Below are 25,402 nucleotides of genomic sequence, written 5' to 3'. Positions count from 1 at the left end.
GGGTTAAAATAGTAGCTGATTAGGGGGTTCTGGCTCACTCAGGCTTGGGGGAGGGAGAGGTACAGAACACAGGGCGAGCTTGCTGCATCAGAGGCCAGCATGATGTTGCAACAGCCTGAGGCACACCGTGTGTTTGCCTGGGGAAGTTGTTCCTGTATCACGGGACCCTGGCAGTGGTGGGCCACACAGGCTCCTGGGAGGGGAGGTGTGGATAGTGATCTGTGCTCACACACAGGCTTCTTGGTGGCTGTAGCAGTAGCCTTAGCGTCTCATGCCCATCTCTGGGGTCTGTGATGATAGCTGCGGCTCGCGTCCATCTCTGGAGCTCATTTAGGTGTTGCTCTGAATCCCCTCTCCTTGCACACCCCGAAACAATGGTCTCTTGCCTCTTAGGCAGTTCCAGCCATTTTCTCGGACTCCCTCCCGGCTAGCTATTGAGCAGTAGCCCCCTTCAGGCTGTGTTCTCGCAGCCAACCCCAGGCCTCTCCTTGGGATCCGCCAAAGCCGGAGCCTCAGCTCCCAGCCCCCAGCCGCCCCAGTGGGTGAGAAGACGAGCCTCTCGGGCTGATGAGTGGTGATCAGCACCGATCTTCTTTGCAGGAATCTCTCCGCTTTGCCTTCCACACCCCTGTTGCTGCGCTCTCCTCCGCGGCTCCGAAGCTTCCCCCCTCCACCACCCGCAGTCTCCGCCCGCAAAGGGGCTTCCTAGTGTGTGGAAACCTTTCCTCCTTCACAGCTCCTTCCCACTGGTGCAGGTCCCATACCTATTCTTTTGTCTCTGTTTTTCATTTTTTCTTTTGCCCTGCCCAGGTAGATGGGGAGTTTCATGCCTTTCGGGAAGTCTGAGGTCTTCTACAAGAGTTCAGTAGGTGTTCTGTAGGAGTTGTTCCACATGTGGATGTATTTCTGATGTATCTGTGGGGAGGAAGGTGATCTCCGCGTCTTACTCTTCTGCCATCTTGAAGGTCTCCAAAATGATACAAGTTCTTAAATACCAACATAAAAAGTCTATGTAAAGGTGCCAGATACTTATGTGGTAAGAAAAGCCAAAGAATTTGTGTGAAAACATGTTTCTTACTGCCTTCTATCTAAATAAACACTGCTGAACAGTTTATAAAGACTAAAAAATTCCATCCATGAAACCTACATATTTTATGTAGACTTTCATGAAAAAACAACCTGAATGTGATATCACAGTCCACCTCTGAGAAACAAAAACACTAACTGGAGAAGATATCTGCACCTCTATGTTCACTGCAGCATTATTCACAATAGCCAAGATGTGGAAATAACCTAAGTGTCTGTTGACAGATGAATAGAAAAACAAGTGTGGTTTAAAATATTACTCTGCCATAAAAAGAATGAAATCTTGCCATTTGTGACAACGTGGATTGAAATTGATGGCATTATGCTAGGTGAAAAAACGTCATACAGAGTAAGACAAGTATTTTATGCACTCACTTATATGTGTAATATAAAGAAACAAAAACAAAATGAAAAACCACATTCACTACCAGATGTGGAGAGAGGGAGAATTAAATGAAGGCAATCAAAAGGTACAAACTTCCAGTTATGAGATACTAAGTACTAGGGATGTAACATACACCCCCATAGTTTTGGGATGTACTACAGTTACATTGCTGTATGATATATATGAAAGCTATTAAGAGAATAATTTCTAAGAGTTCTCATTAGAAGGAAAAAATTTTTTTTCTTTCTTTTTATTGTATCTATATGAGATGACAGATGTTAACTAAACTTATTGCAATAATCATTTCACAATATATATGTCAAACCATTATGTTGTGTACCTTAAATTTATACAGTAATGTATGTCAATTATATCTCAATAAAACTGGGGAAGAAAAGAGTCTACATTTAAGACAGTCTTCAAAAGGAAAATAAGAAAACAGTCATTTTTTTCTGAGTAATATGAGACATTAGAGAGAGGTGTGACTCTAAATGACCTCATCACTTCAGGAAAAAAAATTTTTTTTTCAAATGCAATTTCCACACTGGATGATCAGAATCAAGGCTAAAAGAAACTCTTTATAGTTATTTATATGGAAGCAACATCTTTGGAGAACACAGTTTTATGCAAGTGAAGATTAGCTTTTGCAATCAGTTATGAATTCATTTCATTGTACGTGTTGCAGTGGATATAGTTATGATTTTCAGTTCATCTTGACAAATATTTACTGAGGTTACCCGGTGCTGTGATATGCCTAGAGAGAAATGACATATGAAGGAGAAACAGAACCTTGAAAGGAATGTGTGGTAATGAATACAAATATGGGAGACTGGATTAAGCACTGGTTAAAGAGTTTCAGAAGTGAATAAACTGAGTTTGAAGCATGATGTTTGAAATGTTAACCTGTCATACAACTTGTGTTACCTAATAATAACTTGTAAATGCAAATACTGAGCTCACAAAATGGCAAGGATTAGAGATACACATCTGGGATTGTTTGCACAGACTAATTTAAACCAAATGAATGAATGAGATGGCCAAAGAATACATAAAAATAAGAGGACCATGCAGAGAACCTCAGGAAACACCTACACTCATGGGGAGGAGAAAGCCAGGCTACTGAAGGAAACTGAGAGAGAACTGCTCGAGACAGAGGAAAATTATGTGCCTTGTGGCTGAAGCAACAGGTAGGGTGATTCTAAAACGCCAAATGAGGCAAAGAGGATATGGAGGCATTTCAGCGGTTAAAGGATTTTGGATTTTCTTGTCATGGGAACACTGAAGACCTTGGCGAAATCAGCAGTATAGCAGAGGTGGCAGTAGGTGAAGGTACAGGCCTAGTTTCATTTGCTAGCGTAAGGTTTCTAAACCAAGAATTCAGTAGAGGATGAAATGGAAGAATAAAGTATATACTAATATAATTGATAAAGAAACGTCCTGGAGATGGCAGGAAAGCATATATGGCTCCATGTGTTTATGAAGCGGTCACAGTATTTGTTTTAGTTGAGAGAACACTCATGCTTAAAATTTCCCATCCCTTCATTCATCTCATTACCTTATTTCACCACAATATATGCCAGGAATAGTTCTAGGTGCTTTACATATATTAACCCATTTGTTCCTCACAACAATGCTATAAAGTAATTTATCTTAACTCCATTTTACAGATGTAGAAACTGAAGCATGAAACACCTCAGAGTCAGACACATGTAAACACTGGAGTTTTTCTGATTTCAATATCATGCCCGTAGCAAGTACGCTCTTTTACTACACATTAAGCTAGTTTGAGCTCAAATACTTACCTGTTCCGAGAAACAGAACATGGTATCTACCATCGGCAGCATTCACTCGATCCACAGCTATTTTTGTGTACTTATAGTCAGTGCCTGTACGAACAATCAAAGGCCTTCTGTGGATTGGGTAGATGGAATTGTACATGAGAGGGTGGTTCCGAATAAAAGTGACAACATCGTCTGGGAACTCCTTGGTGGTTCGCATATTGGGTGTAAATGCTCCTCCTGGGCACTAAAAAAAAAATTTTAAAGGACTAAGTTAATACAATAGTGGCTTTATTTTAATAATAATCAGAAGACCTCTATTTTTCAAAATACTTAGAAGCTCAAGCTGTTTTAAGTGTATTTGCTACCGAGTGAGGAGAAAACTGCATGACTATGCATAGTACTCTCTGTAGAAAATAAGGTGTATAATTTGATCATTTAAATAGGCTAAGTCCACTTATCCTGCACTGTTTGTTTTCAGAGAGGAGCTGACACCATTTGGTATACGGTATAAATTTTCACCCTTCTCATCCATCACTTTTCTGTTTCTTATTCTGCGCCAGGTCCAGTGTTGTTATAAAAAAAACCCTTGTGGATATAATCTAATGCTGCTACTGGCTAAAATAAATTAGATTATTGTTATCAAATTCAATCAGAACTCTAACCTGCGAGAGTTTTATTCTATCTGATCCCCTCTCCCAAAAGAGGGCTCTCCGAAGTTGGAGCTTGGATTGGATATGGTAAACCAGACCTTATAATTTCCCTCTGGAAAACACTCCAGTGATTTCCATTACTCTCAGAATAAAATCCCAACAGCTTAGCCTGGCTATAAGCCCCTGAATGTCTGGCCTGCATCTGCATCTACCCCTCCCATAGTTCTTGCCCTTCCTGAGTCCCAAGCCAGCTCCCGCTCTAGGACCTTGGCACTTGCTCCGCGGTTTTCTCTGTTGCCTCATTCAGTTCTCAGTTCAACAGTTACTTCCTTAAAGGTGATGACACATACAAAAATAGCTCCCCATCGCCATCTCCACTCTCCATCTCCTTAGTTTGCTTTATTTTTCATCACAGCTCTATTTACCTGTGTGTAATATATTTGTTGCTTATATCTTTATTGTCTGTTTCTTCCTCTACAATGTAAGCTGTGAATTAGTCTTAACTGGGTAAATTTTGTTCATGATTTCACCCTCAGACCTATAATAAAGCTGAAGAATATTAAATATTCCACAAAGAGTAGTTGAATGAGTGAATTACTCTGTTATATCTGGCATCCAATTTTGGTGCAGGGGCTGTATGAAACAGGCGCCTCAGTTCTGGGGAGGAGAGGAAAGATTCAGAGCATCAAGTTTAAAGGGGCAGAGAGAAAGCAATTATGAGATCTAAAAATGACTGCTGGACAGTTTCAGCAGTTCTGGAAAGGAAGCATGACAAGGGCTTCTGAGAAGAGGATTCCATTTACAGAGCATCTGAGGCCAAACTCATGGGTAGGCTGGGAGGTGCTGAAGCTTGGAACTTAAAACACACTCACTAATAGGAGCTGAGTGTTAAGTTATATGAGCAACATATAAGCTTTTAACACATACAAACATTATTTGTCTAACCCTATTAAACACTGTCAATACCTCTACTTTCAAAAAAAAAATACTTGGTCATTTTTTTTAAAACAAAAGCACTACTGTTCTAGATTTCATTTATCCTCTTTAGAGAGGTACAAAGTGAAAGGAAAGCAACAAAGCAAACTTCCTGTTCAATAGCAATGGGTACAGCATCTGTGGTGAACAGCAAGATGTAATGGGGACAGTAATAAAAGGAAAATTATACCTCATTCGACAGTGGCAATGAACATTTATTTCTAGTTGACTGCTCCTATGCAGGAATATAAGCCTAGTGTGGCCATATTCCAACAGAAGATAGAAATGTGGAATTTTATGTGAAATCTGCCAAAATTTTAATGTTGACTCAATGAAAAAAAAAGAAAAACAACTTTAGGGACCAAACAAAACATGGCAATTTCTGGGTTAAATCCATGCAACAGCTGACCTACAATGTCACTGCCTCTGGGCCAGTGTTGCCAGGCAGTCCTACATTTGCAAATAAGACTCAGCAGATTATGAATGTGCTCTCACTCATTTGAACTGTATCATCCTGAATGCAATTTTTAGACTAACTTTGACCAGTTAACATTACTAGAATTTTTTTCTAGGACAAGTAAATATAGTTCTCTTTTTGTAGAAAGGCATAAGGAGCAATTAAATGACTTCACTGAAGAGAGATAATGAGACAAGTAATAAAACTAAGCTTCTCATTCATTATCCCATTAACTAGACTTTCATCTGGGGTTCATATGCTTTTCTTTTAGGAAGAAGTATTATATTTATGCATGTTTATAAATTGCTTACACTAAAAGACCAAATGAGGACAAAAAATTCCATGTGAGGGTATTCTAAACTTATGGGTGTGTACCATACTTCTGAAAAGTGTAGTATTATGGGTTTTTTCTACCCTCATTCCTCACACAAAGTGGAAAACGGGAAATACATTGCTCACTGAATGAAAACATGGAAAGAACAAATGCATGGGCAATTTAAATAGTTCCAGTCCTTCGTAAAACACCACTAATGATGGTCTGCTAAGCTGAGATGTCTCCTTAAATATTTGCAAGTATTCTCATTTGTAAGTTCCAGAAAGATCCAAAGTTAGCATATATTACTAGGCAATTTATACAATTTCCAGTTAGCAATTATTTTCATGAGTGATAAGCTTATTAAATTGTAAGTGCCTAGTTTCTGGGTTTTACTTAATAGTAGTTGAAATTTAGATAAAAATTATGTTCAGTTGCTCAAAACCATAGTCATTAAATATGTAACCCAAATAAATCAACTCAAATCAATTATTTTATATTCATTCAAATGTTCTCCATTTGGGACTTTTGTTTTATATTCACAATAAACTTTACTTAGAAATAAGTGTCTCCTAGTAAAAGTTTGTTTTCAAAATTACAGAAGAATTCTTTTTGACAATAATTAATTTTTCCATTGATTCATGGCATAAAGCTTGTAGATAAGACACAGAATGAGTGACAGTGATGGTGACAAGAACAAAAATTGATTACCCTTTGCAGACTTTCCATCTGGAACTGTGAGTTTGCTCAGTATAAAACTGCCAAGTATAAATAAGATGTGATTAACGTATCCCTCACCTTGTGATATATGAAAGCCTCTGTACTGAAACCTCAAGATAATATAACACCCACGTGCTACCATAAAATAAAGCCTTTGTCCATTAATTGGGCTGTTGTCTCATTCTTAAGAAGGATAATTTTGCTCTACAAATAGTCATTAAGTAATTTTGGTTAAACTTCTCCTTTAAGTGTTTGTTTTTCTCCAGTTCTAGCTTCTGTTTATCAAGTGGTGATAAGCACTCCTTTTCTGAGTAAAGACATTTTAAGTGTTTTGATTACTAAAGTGCTAAGTGAAATACAGGAACAATAAGAATGCCATGTTAAGGAAGTATGCCAAATTTCCTTGCTATTCTCAGGTATTCTTGAGCATCTGCTCCTAATCCACTCACCCATTTATACTAGTCTTCAGCATTAATATATTCACATATTAATTCATATGTCAATTCTTTGGACAGCTTTTATTCAAAATGCTTTTTGATGTGCCCAGTTGGGGACTTAAGAATCGGGAGCTACCACTGTCTTCTAGACACAAGTGTTCTAGTAAGGAAGATGGACATATTCAAAGTAAAATAACAACTGATACATATAATTATAATTTAATATAAATATAAAATAAATAACAGAATTTGGTTCATGATCAATAAGAGCCAATATTTTTAAAATGAATTTAGAATAGTAGAGAACTTAAGGCTGCCAGAATTAGTGAAGAGGTTTAGAGATTAAAAAAAATAAAAAGAGTTTGGAATATTTAGGGAACTATAAATCCTGGGGCAATCCTGAATCACAGAGCACAAAGTGAAAGAAAGAGGTAGGAGTTGAGGCTAAAGACAGATAACAGAAAATAAATGCAAAACTATTCACAGAAGGAGTGACAGGCATGTTTCAAAAGAAGCTTGACCTAACACTTGAAGGACAAGTGGTATATGGATAAATAAATGGACATAAATAAATGATATTCTAGAATTGGGGCTAGTTTCTAGCATTGGTCTTTGAAACTTGTGTTCGGAGAGAAATTGATCTTACGTTTAAACCCTTGGTAATCTAGGCCTTTTATTTAAAGCCCAAAGAATTACAAAGTTGAAGACTTGTATTTATGCACCAGCTGGCCCTCATCTTCCTTGTATTTATCCTCCACGACTTAAAAGAGCTCTTTGTTCCAGTCCTACTAGCCCATGCAGAGCTTCTAGGATTCACTTATTAATTTCTGTCTTTGCTTTGTAATGTATGCAGTAACCTTTGCCTGAAACATCCCTCCTTACTTATCCAAATTATCCACATCAACTACCCTTCAGGCCCAGCTCAATCTCACATATTTTTATATGCCTTTCCAAACAGGGCTGTCCCATGTCGACCTCCTTTTTCTCTAGACTTCAATAATATTTATTGTCTGCTTTATTCATATGTCTTGAATAATTATGTGAAACAATATGTAATTAACTTTTCATGCCTATATGCCTCACGTGTTCAATTTTATTGTAAACTTTGCTATGTTTTAAAATGTCTATGAGGAATAAAAATGCTTCTAATGTAAGAACAACCAAAAGATGCTTTGAACATGATCCATATAATTAGTGGTCCCAAGAAAAAGGGAAACCTTTTTGCTGGCACTTTTGTCAGGATCATGAATTTTCTGTGTTCTTTTGCTGCACCAGGTTGTAGACCTGTTCAAAGCACGGTGATTGAAGCAGATGGTTCTGGTCCAGTTATAAACAGATGTTAAAACTGAAGACTTTTGTGAGGTTCTGCTTTAACAGTATAGTATAAGCAAACACAATCTTCTACAGAAGCTTAAACATGTTGTATCAGAATAATGTAATATGTTAGCTCAGCCACAGAGAGAATCTGCAGTCCTTGGCTGCCCTTTGCAACATACCAAAGGTGTCTTGTTTCTTCCACAAACTTGTATTACTTATGGAAAAACATTATGACACAATTGGCAGGCTTCTTTCTACTGACTTGGGCTTGCTAGTTGGGAGTTTGCTAACACAGCTATCAATGCTGCTTTAAAAGAAGCACCTACCAGGAACATTAGAATGAGGGTATAGGATTTCTGCCAGTGTCATTTCTTTAAGAATCCAGTCATATATTTATGAGGTTGATCTTGCAACTGGACTACTGTATAGGGAAATAAAGTATGGCGATCATAGTTGATCCTACCTTGGGAGGCTTCAGAGGCAACATTCTTAATCCTAGAGAAAAAGAATGCTTTGGGTCAATTGGCTGTAAGTCTTCTGGCTCCATGAAGGTGATATTAAACCTTAGAAGCCCAAGAAAGACACAGATACTGGCCACTCTGAGTCAGAGAGCTGACTTCATGGTGTTTTGCTCAGTGAAGTGCGGAGGAACTACATCTTCAGGGAGGTATGCTTTTCCAGGGGCAGTTCCAGAGGTCATTCCTCCACCCAGCCTCTTTTATTCCCTAAGGATTACTCATCTGACAATTTTTTTTTTTAATTTAAGGGAGTTGCTCTGGTCTCAGCACCAGATGTAAGAAACCACATTATAGAAATATGTCTCAAGTACTGACTACTCACTCCCTTTTTTCATGGAGTCTCCTCCAGATGTGTGTCACTAAGCCCTGGCTTATTTCACACTGCTTTGGAACAGGAAAAAAATGCTTATTCTTAGGAGTTCAGAAATAGTGAAAAGTGGGACTGTTCGCAGAATTTTCTAATTTAGCGTTGGTTTATATTGTTTTACTAAAAATGATTTATCTAGTCTCACATTTTATGTAGGATAATTGCTATTCAACATGAGTGTTCTTCTCAGAGACCTTTTGAGCTGCCATTGGGTGAAGAGTCATGAGGCACTGTGGGACCAGGGAGAGCGCTTTTCTTTAGGGGAAAATCCCTGATTTGTAACATCTGCCAATTTCCATGGTGTAGTAATCCCACCATGGCTGATTTCCAGTTGCTACTGTGACCTCCTCAATTGAGATGAGGTGAACACAATCTCTTCTTGCCAGCCAGGTACAAGCTAACTCCAGCACACACTCACTGAGGCTCTGAGGCCTTGAACCCTGATTCAATGAGTGTGGCTCTCTTTTATCTCTATCTGAGAGGTTTCTCTTAAAGTTTTATTTAGGGGAAATAGAATTTTATTCAGTTTACAAATCAATTGCTCCCGTACTAATCCCATATATATTTTGTTCAAAAGAATAACTGAGGAAAGCATATATAATCACAACCGCCTCTTAATTTGCTGATTTAAGATGAAGCAATGACTTGGTCAAATTCAAATAGCAAACAATTCTCAAAAATATGACAAATCTTTGGATACTTTATCAGTGAATCATTTGAAAATACATGAACTACATTCAATGAAATAATGAGAGCCTTCAGTTATGATGGAATTTGAAAGTAACTCAGCTTCCCCTTGCTTTCCCTTCTCTTATGTAAACCCTGCTTCTTATCCAACACACTCCAACTTGAGGTACCCTAAGATGGATATATCTGTTGACTTCTTTTCCTTGTGTGATACCAAATAATTAAATGTTTCTTCCATCTTCTGTTGAGCTATAAGCATCAAAGTGAAATCATTTAAAAGGAGAATGTAATTATATGGTTAAGACTTTGTTGCCAGCCATGATTAACTACAACTTTTTAAAACAATTCTTTCCTGGATAAGTAGCAATTCTGATAATCTTTCCAAAATTAATTAAAAGTTAATTGTTCTAATAAAATACATATCAATGACTAATCTTTGAGCTTCCTAGCCAGGGAACCAAACCTGAGCCCTTTTAATTTTGAATAAACATGTTCTTTAGAGGCTTAGCACACTTTTTTCTATTTTTAAAACATTTGACAGCAGTATACTTTAAGATGATGAGAAAACAAAGGAGTAAATAATGTATTGCAAAGAAACTCTAATAATAACACAAAACTAAAGTGAATCAACAGTCAGTAAAAATTACGAGGAATGAATGTCTGAAAGTATATTGACAAAGGGGATTTCATATTCAAATAAAAACATTTTAAGTAAATATTATTTTAATAAATATCTTTCAATTTTAAAAAAATCATTCTTTACTTCCCTCCAACCCAATTTATAAATATAACCTTACTTGATGAAATGCAAAGATATAAGAGGATTATATTCCTCTTGGTCAATTGTGTAACATCTCCTCTCAATCAGTGTGTTGTATGACATTTTACAGAGACAGAAACTAATCAATATTTTAGAATGCAATGCAGCATTATTATGGTCCAAATTAAAAACAAATAGTAAGACTGTGATCATTGTCCTAGAAAAACTCAGTTCCAATCTGCCAGTGCATTGTCTGTAACTTCAGCTGGAAAAGGTAGTTTACAATGTACCCCTTAATACTACAATGTTGCAAGACATGGTTATATTTGTATGCCTTAAAACTTTATAAATATTTTATTTGAATTACATCACTTTCATTGTCATTACTTGCTCACACACACCATTTTATTTCTTTGAGAAATATACACAACGTGTAATTTTTAACTAAATATATCCCTAAAATTGAAATATCTCCACATGATTTATCTCTAAACTAATTCTCACATGATTATTCTTTCATTAAAGTAGATGAGATTCCTTAATATAAGGAAGGATTGTGAAAAGCAACTAGCATTCAAATTCTTAGGCTGCCTTCAAAATGTTAACACTTTCCAAGCTATGGTTTTTATGCCAGTAAAACTAGGAAAATATCTCTTCCCTATCTAACATATCCAGCTGTCTTGAAATACAAATGAGATTTTATTATCAATAGCACTTAGAAAAAATTGTACAGAATGCTGTAATATATATATTTTTAAAATCCCAAATCTAAGAACCTGTGAGCTGAAAAATTATAATGAGTATACCAGTAGGTCTATAGTTGTATTTAATAAACATCAGCATGATATTCATTTCTTAGTAACTTATATTTTTTAAAAAAGTAAAATAACAAAGAAAGTTTCCTGGATACTTACAGTTCCAGGGCGAGGATAAGGAATTCTACCCTGGTAGGAAATCAGCTGATGATTGGGCCCTTCTTTGTGAGCAAAAGGCCCATTAAACACAGTCTGTATATCAGATAAATGATACACACACACTGCTGATCCTTTAAAAACTGAGCTAAAAAAGAAAATACAAAGATATTAATTTTCTTATTTTTAAAATTTAAATACAATTTTAAAAATAAAGGTAAAATTTGTGATAAAAACTTGATGTAATTCATCATAGAAAAGTTGAATGTTATGGTACACATTGTAAAAAACTAAAAAGCTTCTACTGTTTTGAAATAAGCCATTGATATCAAAACATTTAGTTCACCCATGGAGGTAGTAGACAATAAGTTATAGAAAAGTACTCAATGTACTTGTCCTAAATATAGGACAAGTCAAAGAAATTTCCAACTGGTGTATCTTGCAGAAGATATTAAACAAAAAGTGAATTGATGATTTATTAAAAATATGATTTGAATTCTAAATCAGTATCAACATAACCTATCATAGTTTACCTCACAGAAATAAATCTCATTAATAAGAGAACACTGTATCTCTTTGTCTTAAGGCTATTTCAATGTGAGAGTATTCTTACAATGCTGTCCTAAATACTAGTTGGAGAAATTGTAAACATTCCCTGCTACTCTGCTGTAAACAATAGAGTCCAAAAAAGATTCCTTAAATTATGTTTAGTCAATAAATTCTCATAAAATTTATTTGGATGCATACTGAAAACTATTTCCATTGTCACTAAGCAGACTGACTGAAACCAACATTTTCCTGAATCACATATTTCTCTTAAATTAGATGCCTAATGGGAAACTTAGATGCCCACTGAGAAAACCAAGATATATTATTAATCATTAGCATTAATAGTCAGAAATGACAACATTTTTTCTATGTTAAAGTTATTGGTGTTGGGAAACACAGAACTAGGGAAACACAGAAACTAGGGAAATATTTTTTTGAGACACACATTTTCTTCTTAAGAATCTGGTTCTTTTTGCTTCGTTCAATTCTTTGTGAGTTAAATCAAGACTATTTCCTTTGTTAAAACAGGTGTTAAACTCATCCTGAAAGACATCTTTTTAGATATCTCATAGGGCAAAGTAAATATGATTTATAATCAATATCCCTGTGATATTCTTTTACTGTGAAGAGATCATTACAGTTTACAATTATACCACATTTCCCCCACTAGAGAAGAATGGTAAAATCTTTAGATTTTCATTTTGTAGTTGACTGTCTGATGAAAAGGACATTCTGAATTGGCCATATCACAACTGGAGTATTGTGCTGAATTCTGAGTAACATTCCTGGCGTAAAATGAGTACGCAGGAATACACGCAGGAAAGGATGAGAATATGCTGAACTGTCTTGAAATACATGATAATTGGGATTGGACATTCCAGATAAATTAGAAAACAAAGCTATTTTCAAATATCTAAAATACTGTCACATGGAACATGAAAACTGGTTTAGTGTGTTCATAGCTATCACTTTAGATTGCTATTGAAATAAAAATTATAATAGAAATGCTAAGAGTTTTATTTGCATCATGAGTCTTCAAATTATTTCCTTAAAACAATAGCTTATATACATTATCTCTGCATTGTAGTTTATATTTTCCTTTCTTTGAGAAAAATAGCATATAATTATTATAAATACCCCATACAAAACTATTTTGAAACTCTGAGTTCAGCTTAAATACATTTTAGTAATCAGGCAAAAGTAATAAAATGAGAGAATTACATCCTAAGTGTTAAGTAAAATTAAAGAGTTGAAAAGAACATTTTTATAATAATTACTATTACTTAATAAAGTTTATTGTTTAACTCATACAATGTAATTGTTTAATATTACCTTGATGTTGTAAAAATGCCATACACTAGTGTTGTCCTTGGGTTATCAGTTTCCAGCAGAAACACATCCTCTATAAAAGGGAAATATCAATTTTTAAGATTCCCAAATATTTAAAAAATCTATCCTAAGAAATAATTTCAACTACAAAAAGTATTATTCAGAAAGATATTCCTGCAGCATCATTATAATTTGACAGCAACTAAATGATAAGCACATGGTAAAGTAAGTTAAATAAAATGTTACACAAACACTTATGGAAACTATGCTGATGAAATAATATTAAATAGAAAAGACACAATGGTATTTAATATGGACCAGAACCATGTAAACCTTAAAACTATACATCAGAATACAATAAGAAGATTACCAGTGAGTGTTTCTGGTTAACAAAGCTACAGAAATTTTCCTGTTTCTTCTTTTTTCCTGAATTTTCTAAATATCCTTAATGATAATATATTACATTTTTAATTTAAAAAGTATTACAAATCTCAATTTCTTTTTAATCTAGGGTTAGAATTTGGAACATGGAAGAAAACTTTTTCACAGTGACTTATAAGACTTTTTTGTCTTTTAGTCAAAATTGCTAGTGATATTTTTATTTAATCAATAATTCCCCTAACAACAAGAATTTTTAAGTATATTGAGGCAAAGGCAAAAGTATAGATCATAAGGTACAGTAATACATAACAGAACCTGGAAGTAAATTTCTGATAGGAAATTCCAATTAATAACCAATTGTTATGAATGCAAGAAAGATCTGGATTTAATGACCTTTTTGCAAATAAGATTCTTGCTGACCAATACAAAGAAAGATTGTTATTCACAATAAATTTAGAACCTCTTAAGCAATAAATTAATAATCACTAGTCTTTCCATAAAAGGCTGGCACTGTCTATTCTCCCTAAAAATGGGAAAGACTGAAACATTCTAAGTCACTGAAACATAAATATACTTGCAAAGAATTGGGGGGGAAATAATGAGTAACTAGGTTATAACATGAAATCATACTTAGAACGTTTTTTCTAGAAAAGCTGACATAAAAACTTGTGTTTCTATGATCAACATAATGGCTTTTTGAGGAGACCAACTGTCTATTTCAATTATTGTAGCTGCTAGAACCAGTATTTTTTCCATATTATAATACATTTTTATTGCTTATCTCATCACCTGCCTCAGTATTTGAGACTAACCAGCATTTTATATTTTAATGGATTAAAGCAAAAAAAAGTCATTTCTAAATGGCACTTAGTAAACACGATACTATTATGTGTACCAAGTTATTCTACTGTTCGAAACATATGGATACCAAGGGGGAAAAGCGTAGATGGGGTGGTGGTGGTGTGATGAACTGGGAGATTGGGATTGACATGTATACACTAATATGTATAAAATAGATAACTAATAAGAATGCGCTGTATAAAAAATTAAATTAAATTCAAAAAAAAAAAAAGAGAGAACTGTTCCTTGGCAGAAAGGAATCAGATTGTCAGTCCTTATTTGACCTGGAAAGTATAACCCTCCTCATGTCACACATGCTGAGAATATTTAGTCCCAGGGTCACCAAGAACTAAAACTGGAGCACAAGTCTACTTTCTACTCTGACACTTTTCCATCTAACCTCTATTGTGTCCATTAACTGTAGTAAAAATATATAGCTGTATTCTCATACAAACTGATTTTAAACCAGAATATCAGAATTCAAATATATATGAAATATATATTTATTTTAGAAAAGCACAAACATATCATTACTTATATATAAATTATATAAATACCTCTCTCTTCTCTCTCTAAAACACACACAAACACACACACAAAACACACGGATTCATATATCATGGTGGATTCAATGAACTAAATGTTTCAGCAGTGCACTTAGGGGCAAGACAGATTTAAAAAATACTCAGGAAATTCATGAACAGTATCCAGATCATTAATTCAAATCAGCACTTATTTATGCTGAAAACATTCATGAAAAATACAACCTCTTTTGAGAGTTTATTAAAATATGTAAACTTTACAAACTCTCTTTCAAGAACATTTTTCAATCTCACATTTATGTACCTAGTTCATCAAAGTGTGTTTCTGGGCCATCTTCATCAGTTACCGAGCATACCAGCCTCGCTTTTAAGAAGGTAGTCCACTTGTTGACAAGGCTACGCAGTCCACCAGTGTCATTCTGAAACCATTTTGTAAACACATTTCAGATTGCTTAAATAAATATTGAAGTGTATTTAAAATTTACCTTGGATTCTTACTACTTGGGGATTTGTTATAATCTGAAAGATGGAAATGTTAACCAAATCTGCATATAAATAGTTAAAGAGGAATATTTAAGATCTATAGTATTTTTTAAAAATAGCCTTAGTTATACTGTTATTCTCCTCTTATATGATATCAACTGAAAATGTATCAAAATGAATTTAATAAATATATGCCATAACACTTTCTAAATTTCTGATGAAAATATGAGTAAACTGTTATGGAGACTACATAATTTAATTTGCCTTTTCTTGATAACTCACTTTCTTCAGTACAAACATAAATGATTGTATACAGGGAAGCGTGCAGATTCTACCGTGGTCAGGAGAGTGGGTTTATACTTACACCAAATAGTCCCCAATAATTCTATTTTCTCTCCTTCATTTCTCTGCATTATCATTTAATCCTTAATATTTCTAATCAGATGCTTTATATACATATTTCTCTGGTCAGGGCAAGGAAAATGGTATTTGGATCATTCACAAATAGTCTCTATTGAATGACATTTTTTCTGTACTCCCTGAAGCTTTTCACATCATCAGCTGGCTTCACTGCCTTGTTCCAAATGACTGAGAAGCAGATAAGCTCCAAAATCAGTGGAATATTATAATGTTTAAAAATAGACTATTTTAAACACTAAATATTTTAAGAAATACTTTTGCACAGAAGATGCTAATCATAAATGAGTCAGGACAAGCCTGTAATACTCTTATGTGAGAAGACATCATGAGTTTTTTTGAGTTTCTATGTATACTTACTCTTGATACACAAGAATATTTTGATCAGTTTGTAATTAGAACTGTATTTTACTAAAGCATTTCTTAATTCTCACTATTATAGACAGTTCCTCAATAATTGTCTTTTACTGATGTTTTGCTGTATTTTATTCATAAGAATTGTTCTATTTCTTTTTATAATATACAATTCAGCAATTTCTTTTTAATTCTAATGCATTAAGTGGAAAAAAGCAAAAATTAATCAAAACTGTTTATTTGTGTAAAACCATAACCAAAATATTCCTTGGATTAAATTATTTTCCAAAATAGTGTGTTTATCTTGTATGACTGATGTGAATAAACATTAAATCTAAATGTTTCCTTTTAATATTTTATTAATTTGTAACCGCAGATTTAAGAAGTAGGAAGATAAACTATTGGGAAAAGAAGACATGTTTACATAATTTGAATTTCTTAGTCTTTCTTCAAATTAGAACAACTTTAATACTTACAGGACATATTCTAGCAATCATGGAATGAATCTGTTTTGTGCTTCTGCTATTGTCGGTCAGTTTCTCTTTGAAGAAGAAGTACACCTTAGCATCATTTGGATCAGTGCCATCTGGGATAACATGTGCATCCACAAACATAGGTTCTAGAAAAAATACAAAGACGATATATATACTCATGATGAAAATCCATCTACTTTCCATCCAAGTAGACCACAGGCACATGCCTTTCCCATCTTTGGTATAAAGGAACAATTCAATATTCATAGCCAAAAAGTCTAAAAGCAAGCAATTGTATTCACTGAACATACCGCATTTGGAATGTCAAGTGCCATAAAGTAGAGCTATGATATAAAGCTTCAACTATTCTTCTCTGTCTGCAATACATTCTGGAAGCACACTAATTGCAAAACTTCTTTGTGCCTGATGAGTTTTAAAATATTGAAAAACTTTTCTACCAGCTATTTCCCATGGGATCTGATAGTCGTTTCATAGAAAAAAAAGTTTGTTTTTAAACGTGTGGTTTTCAGGCTAGTGCATATAAACTCAAATTCACTGAAGCAGAATGAGGAGTTGGGAGTCCATGATCTGAAAAACACATTTCACTTAAAATACGGCATATGAAATGAAGGGGAAACTTTTCAAGGAAAAAATGCAGTCATTTGAAGACATAGAGGGATTCCTTATTTCAAGAACAAAACAATTTTTAGAATACTCTATTTCCAGATGTACTGGAGGAATAATTTGAAGAAGTAAATGGACAATCACTGCTTTCTTGTGCTGGTCTGTCAGTGAAATAAGATGCTTAACTGTAGTGATTCATGCTTAACTGTTTTATGTTAAGTGAATTGCCAAATCTAAGGTCAGCTTAAATTTTCCCCAGGGTGAAATGACAAACATCTTAGTGGTTTCTTCTTCCTCTAAACAACAGCAACTGATTGGAATTGTATATTAAAGTCAAATGAGCACTTTTCATGATGTGAATTCCATGTGACCCCCAAAATTGAAAACATTTGAACACTGATAATCATAAAATTATCATACTTATGATTTCCATTAAGTATTAGTCAAACTGTGAAAAAATAATATATACCAGCTTTATAATTTTAGAATCTAAGCATAAAACAAATAGGAGTTCCTAAATATGCCCTATTCGTGATATCTGTCATAAATTTAGGAAAATGTTTAGATTTGGCATTATTAAAATATACAAGTAGACCAAATAAATAAATGACGTTTAATTGTAACATGCAACAATTAAACAACTGGAGAAGATTCTTGTCTATAGGTACATATGATGAATATCACTGTCACTTTTATTTATTCATATATCCTATGATAATTCTATGATTGTTAATAAAGAGTTAGAATATGAAATATGGCTCATTTTATTTACTTTTTTAGCCTAAATATTTAAAATCACAGAGTACAGAATTGTTGTTACTCATATTTTAACTTTTTAGCCATTTTAATGTAATTTTCATTATGAAATTAAATTAGTTTAAAGTATGATTCTCAGAAAATGGATAAACTGTTATTTTACCACTTAGCCATTTGGAATTGTGTTGATCAGTTCTGACTGCATTCCTCTTGGTTAAACTTCGAAAAATAGCTGCATCTGTTCCCATGAAATCTATATACATTGCAGAGAAAAGCTCCTCATCTATGAAAAAGAAAATGTGAACAAAATTAAAAGCAAATCTTAACTGTTTTTAAGGCTATTTTTAAAATCAAGGAGAATTTGCTTATTAGATCATGACACATATTACAGAATATTTATAGTTGTTAATTGGTTTCCATTGTTCACCAAATTAAAAAATTGGATAAAGTTTAATTTGGTCTCATTATTGCCCGTATAATGACCAAAACAATCTTTCTGATATAGAGATAAAAATTCCTCTGCCTGTACTTAATTATACTAAATACTTAACTAAACTTGATTATATAGTGTAGTGTGTATCCGAAATGGCAGAAATAATATAGGTATAAAAATAAAGAAACGGCTTAATTATTACTTCTTTAATAAATAAAAAATACTGTAAGAGTCAGAAATCTTGATTTCTAATTTTGGCCGTAGTTAAACTGGGAATTAGGGATAAGTCATTTAGTACCCTGAATCTCAAACTTCTATGGGAATTGGATTATGATCAAAAGTTCGCAGTACATATTAAAAACTCTATGATTTTACTAAATGGATTGAAAATAATAGTTTTTATTATTATTATTTCATGAGATGGAGCCACATCAAATTGTCAAAGTACTATTAATGATAAAACAATTTCATCATTAAATGTATATGTTTTGATCTTTATGCTAGAAGGTTTCTCTAAGGTAAACAAACTGCTACTTTTTCAATTGCAACACATAACGTGTTAACATTATGTTAACAATACAATATGATGTTAATAAGCCATATGTGGCTTAACATATTAGCACATATAAAATAAAACTTAAAGATAAGAAAAAAGATATTGTAAAATTAAATTATCATTATTAATGACAAAATAAGATATGTTAATCTGTATGTGCACAACACTGGACATTTTGCTTATTTGTTAAGATCCACATTAATTTTTATTCTAGTAAGGAGAGTAAGCAGTAAATTGGTATGTATGACCTTTGAGTACAAAGTTAAGTATCTATTAAAAAATAATAAAATTGATCAGGTTTGGCCCACTGGACTACCATGCAGCTGCGTTCTTTGACTAATGTTCTAGAATTACTCTCCTGGCTACCTTCAGATTGTGGTCATTTTGGCAGGACTGAAACATTTTAAAGCACTCTAAGCTCACTGTTTAGTAATAAGCAATACCAGTTGGCCTAGGATAGAATGGAGAATGGAATGTTTTTAATATGTGCTCACCAGGTCACAAACTGGACCCCTACCAGTTAGCAAGTGGGTATGGCAGGCATTGTGTCGCCAAGTTCTGCTTCCTGGTAGAGATCTGAAGTCCATGGGAGCAGATTATAGGGAGATAACAAAACATGCCTGAAAGAATTTTGAGCTATTTAGCTTCTTTACAATTTTGTGAACACTTGTGAAGCATCTACACAAGTATTCTGTAGATACAATGATTGTTAAATTGAGATAACTTTGTAATTAATTATTTCACAGCTTTGTTATATCCAATTATGCCCAAAAGAGGAGGTTATAAATTCCTGATATTCAATAGATTTATTAGCATCTGTCTACAGGAAGGAAAATAAAAGGACACTCAGAGGATGGTTTATGGCAGACAGGACTGATTCTAACCCTGCTGTATACCACCTTATTAGTTATGTCTTAAACATTACAAAAGAGTTAGATGGCTAATTGGCTTCATCTCCTGTCTTAAATTCTCAGCAATTTTAATAGCAAGTTAAGGATAATAAAGTTTCTGCTTTATTTTGTGTAAGAAATATTTAATTAATGTCACTTTGGAAAGAATTTTATTTGAGAGTAGAAATTCTTTTCTTTCAGAATTTCATTGTAGGGTTTATGCAAAGATAAACTTGCTCAATTTAAACTTTAATCCAAAAATATTTTGCTTTCCAGTTGTACTTCCACTGACTAAAAACTATCTCATGAGGTTTTGAAGAGGTTCTTTAAGAGGTGTCATCTGACTTTGTGGTGCTACAATAATTACTAAAAATAGCAAAAGAACACTAGCACGTTGGGCCAGATGCCGCGCTATATTATGTAATTTGAAATTCTAATGCTCAACGCTTCTTGGTACTTTAATAGATAGAAATATTTTAACCAATTTGTGTTATTTAGTGCACTGCAATTGAACAGAAATGATACAACATCAAATAGCAAAGTGAGATGAGTACACAAATGAAATATTAGAGATAATATTACAGGGATAATCAGTAGAATAAATAAGATGATAAATATACGGTTATAAAGCTTCCTGCTCTTTTTAGTTTCAGGTTTCAAGTTAAGCAAACTGTTTAATGATTTTCTTTGAGAGTAAAAATTATAATGTTAATCAAAATATTAAAAAGTAGCATAGGAATATAAGCCTAGGAATTGAAGTCTCAGGTCCTTGAAAAATGAAGAGCAATAACAACTTTAATTTCATAAATGAATCCTATTCTCTAAAGCACAAAACTATTACATGACTTACTACAGTTTAACAGGAAAATTTATACTGCCTTGTTTTAACCCTTTTTTGTTCTAAATAATATTTGATGAGATAAAACTCCAGTATGTGTTAACAATAATTTAGAATTTTGAAGTTTATTTTCATAGCATTTAACTTGAAATAAGTGAAAACTTTATATATTTATCTAGTACTATACAAATCTTACAGTTTCTAAAGGTGAATAAAATTTTCTTCCTCATGAAGAAAATACTTTCTGAGACACTGCTTCTATTAAATAATATTTAGAAAGTTATTTGAAAATACTCTGCATCAGACTTAATTGGATATCTTGAAGTTTCAAAGCTTTGTAATTTTTCTGTCCTAATGATACATTTTCATTTCCTCCCTACCCAATTTGAATGACTATAGGGAAATAATTTACTGGATAATTTCCAAGCTCACATTTCAGTCAGTGCTGGATGTATTTGTCTTAATTTAGTTTCCAGATCTGAGAAAGAAAGATGAGTTGCCTTTTTAAATGAATCAAAGCAAAGGGTTTTGAACAAATTAATTATTTTTCCACCTGTTCTACTGTCAAATGATGCAATTTTACCACTGGCAATACATAGAGAAACAAAAAGGGAAAAGCATTTACTATATAATCGGCATACTGAAATCCAAGATTTGTCCCACAGTCAACTAATGTTAAGTCAGACATATTCTAGAAGTGTCTTAATTAGCCAGAAAAGAATGTCTTCTAAGTGAGGTATAGACAGGCACTGGATGATTGAGACTCAAGGATATTGATTTATTAATGTGTGTAGCAGCAATCAACTGGGCCTGCTTCTTAACTGATATATTTTATAAAAAAATGAGAAAATAAAAAAGTGATTTTATGAGCGCATCTTTTTTAGTACAGCAACTTCTAGACAATCCACAGAGAATGTACTTAGCTAACACATGCACTTTGTTATTATTTCGCATGAAAGGAATACCAGTTTTAATCATTTGTAAAAGATTACTAAAACATGAGGAAAAGTGAATATAATTAATACTAGAAAAACAACTACAGAAAACACTGAAATTTACTTTATAATATATATTAATATATGTATACATATACACAATACCTATTAATATATGTATATACATACATACGCTTTTTAAATGGTTGACTTGCTCTACAAATAACAGCAGTCATATTAGATGAAAAAATACATGGTTATCATTTAATCATGAATATTCTTGGAAACGAGAAATTAAAATTTCTCACAACTTTCTATTATTTTACTCAGGTGCTATCATCCATGCAGCTATCCAAAATGGGCATATAGTATCATGAATTTATTTTCTTTAATTAATTTAATTTCCTTTTTTAAAAAATATTTCCCCCTCCCTCTTTTATTTTCCACTTACTGATCATAACAGACACTGTGTTCACATTGGGGTTGAAAGAGCAGCGTCCTTTTCCGGATTCACACTTGGAGTCAATCATGAAAACTTGGTCCTTTGTTACAGATAAAATTGGAAATGTAGTAATGATAAATTACTTTATCTTAGTTAACCAATTTTTCTTTAGTAAAACAAAGCATCATCATAAATAATATGCTTTCTACTTGGTTGCTTATGCCTTCCCAATTTTACTATATTAAGACTCTCTTGGCCTATATGAAGAATCCATTTGTAAGTTATAAAGCTAACCTCAGCAGGTCAAGTTCACATCCTACTACACTCCCCATAAAGCTGATCCAACAAGTTCTCAAATCAACATCAATAAAAAACACTTGGAAATCAAGGATCATTGTAAACCTGAACTAGGTATGTTGAACATTGGCCAAAAGAAGAAAACTGATTACAGAGAAACAATGTGTATGAGGATTATGAAACTTTCAAAATAATCAAGATTTTTTTAAACATAAAATTTTTTACCACTTATTTTGTTATATAAAGCATTATACTAGATTCAACAAAATAATTCATAATTTAGATTAAAATGTTTCTTTTACTCATTCACTTATTTATTTAACAAAAATTTATTGAGCACCTATTACTTGCCAGACACTGACAAAACATTGGGGGTAGAGTAAACAAAATAGACAAAAATCCTTACCTGTAGGTAATTTATAATCTAATGACAGATAATATAAATAAAGAATATAAAGATAATAAATACGTAAAATATAAAGTATGTTAGATGGTACTCAGTGCTTAGGAAAAAAATTAAACAGGGAATGGGACTAGGGAAATCCACGGATGGGGGGCAGTGGGTTCAATTTGAAATATAATGGTCAGTGTAGCCTCAGTTAGAGGGAGCATTTTGTTGGTATGTTTATCTTTTTTCTTACATAAAGTTAGTAAAAGCTACTACTAAAATTCAAAGAAAAATGATCACATTTGTAGATTGCATTAAATGATGGAGGACCTTAATTATCAAGCTGCTTTTCAAAATTATCCTGAATGAAATACGGGCTCAACATTTTTGAGCATGGAATAGAAGGATCAAAACATTGCTTTAAGAAGATTGGGTCTTACTTGTGCTTTAAGAAGATTGAGAATGGTGGTTGTAAAGACAGACACTGGGTTCAAGAAAACAAACTTGTTTTGAACTGCAGTAGTCCAGGAATTAGGTAATAATAATCTGACATGCCAGGATCTCATTGGTCAGGGTAAGAGTGGTAAAGATGTAAGAGGATTTGTAAAGTGAAAATCGACAGAGCTTGGCAATCAATAACAAATTGGAGGCAGCTCAAGAAGATGAAGAAAACAAAGTTGATTCTGAAGTTTTGACTCTTTAAAGAAAATAAAACTAGTTCATTTTTGTTATACTGAGTTTGATGTATTGGCGGGAAATCCCTGAGGTAATGGGAAATTAGAGAGCTTAAAAAGAATCACAGTGCTCTAGCCTAGAAAGGTCCTATAACACGACGCTTTTCATGGATTAACTCTAAAGATGAGGAAAATATGACTTGTCCAAGATCACCCATAGCTGAATAGTGACAAAAGCAAAATTAAAATTCAGTCTCCTGACTCCTAACTCTGTCTGCTTTCCAAGAGGTCATCATTTATACAATAACTAAACAATGATAAACCTGCAGGAAAACAATACAGTTTAGTAAACTTGGTTGTGTAGCCAGAGTCATACATAGATTTGACTAAAAAAGTGTCAGCTGGCACTGCAGGAATTGAGGAGATTGCTTAGGCACCACTTGCTCGCCACTGACTTCCTTCTCCATTGCATAGCCTCCTTGTACTCACACAGTGATAGTCTAGATCTTGTCATCCCCAGGAAGGGATGTGATCCATCTGAATAATGACTAATTCAAGCACCCTGCAACAATTCTTCAAACTCATCGCCTAAGAACCCTTTCTATTTTTTACAATTTATCAGCCTTCTATCTTCTTGATAGATAGATTAGATTCCATGCTTTTTAATTTTGTTTTTTTCAAAAATATCAATATTAATTTCCTTGAATCTGTGATTGTTTTCATTGCACCCATAGGCTATAAAGACACATCTATCTACATTCTCCACACCTGCCTCCAAACTTCTAAGCATTTTGCGAAAGGTTATCCAACAAGGTGTATTCAACATAGTATAGATTTGTGATCACCAACTTAAAGTGAACCCTCTACACTGCTCAGCAACCTTTCAAAGGCACTCTGTCAACTGGTTCTTCCCTTGATAACTTCAAACCATTGCCACTATCGTCAAATCTCCCAATTTATTCTCAGCTCATATGATTGACAACCATGTTGCTTAGAAAGTGAAGCCCTTAAATGAGGCATCAGTTTCTCACTACCAAATATATAATTATACGTGAATACATCCACTAATACACGAGAGGAAATATTTCTCTTACTCTGAGGCCAATCCTTCCACCAGTGTTTCAGATCCTATCTTACCCAGTCTTCTTAGGCAACTTATACTTTCCATTATCCCTACTCGTTCTTTTTTTTTTTTTTAATTAATTATTTTATTTATTTATTTTTGCCCGTGTTGGGTCTTCGTTGCTGTGCACGGTCTTTCTCTAGTTGCAGGGAGCGGGGTCTACTCTTCATTGCGGTGCGCAGCTTTCTCATTGCAGTGGCTTCTCTTGTTGCAGAGCACGAGCTCTAGGCACACAGGCTTCAGTAGTTGTGGCGCATGGGCTCTGTAGTTGTGGCACACAGGCTTAGTTGTTTCTCTGCATGTGGGATTTTCCTGGACCAGGGCTCAAACTTGTATCCCCTGCATTGGTAGGTGGATTCTTAACCACTGTGCCAACAGGGAAGTCCCCTACTTGTTCTTTAATCTCATTAACTGGATCCCTTACAACATTATTTCAACAACTCCTTCAGCTCTTATACATTACTCTCCTTGAGAATCACATTTCTTAAAGAATTACATATACTCATCACCATTTCCTGAGTTCTCACTTTCTTCTCAATCCACTTCAGTTGGGCATCCAACCTCAACTGCTCTATTGAAACCCTTTTTTGGCAAGACCCCTGATGACTATCATGTACACAATTCAGCGCTTATTTTTTTAGACCTCTTCTTTCTTGGATTCTCAATGGTATTTGAGATTGTTGTCCACTTCTATCTTTTTTAAATGACTTGTTT

The 25,402-nt window shown here is 33.8% G+C and overlaps 1 protein-coding gene across 1 annotated transcript in view; it reads right to left on the bottom strand.

Moving 5' to 3' along the window:
• The window catches only part of SEMA3C (semaphorin 3C), a 187,495-nt gene that overhangs the window by 55,645 nt on the left and 106,448 nt on the right, over positions 1-25,402 (bottom strand). The window contains exons 6-12 of the mRNA XM_027123786.1: positions 22,216-22,306; positions 18,276-18,395; positions 16,736-16,878; positions 15,310-15,424; positions 13,246-13,315; positions 11,368-11,512; positions 3,274-3,496 (exon numbers count right to left, since the gene is read on the bottom strand). Coding sequence (XP_026979587.1) covers positions 3,274-3,496; positions 11,368-11,512; positions 13,246-13,315; positions 15,310-15,424; positions 16,736-16,878; positions 18,276-18,395; positions 22,216-22,306 — 907 coding nt within the window. The remainder of the gene's footprint in view (positions 1-3,273; positions 3,497-11,367; positions 11,513-13,245; positions 13,316-15,309; positions 15,425-16,735; positions 16,879-18,275; positions 18,396-22,215; positions 22,307-25,402) is intronic.

The sequence above is a fragment of the Aethalodelphis obliquidens genome, unplaced genomic scaffold (assembly GCF_003676395.1).
Source record: "Aethalodelphis obliquidens isolate GAN/ISIS:26980383/991018 unplaced genomic scaffold, ASM367639v1 scaffold27, whole genome shotgun sequence".
NCBI lineage: Eukaryota > Metazoa > Chordata > Mammalia > Artiodactyla > Delphinidae > Aethalodelphis > Aethalodelphis obliquidens.
The sequence above is the reverse complement of the archived record's forward strand: the minus strand, read 5'-3'. Positions and strand labels throughout refer to the sequence as shown.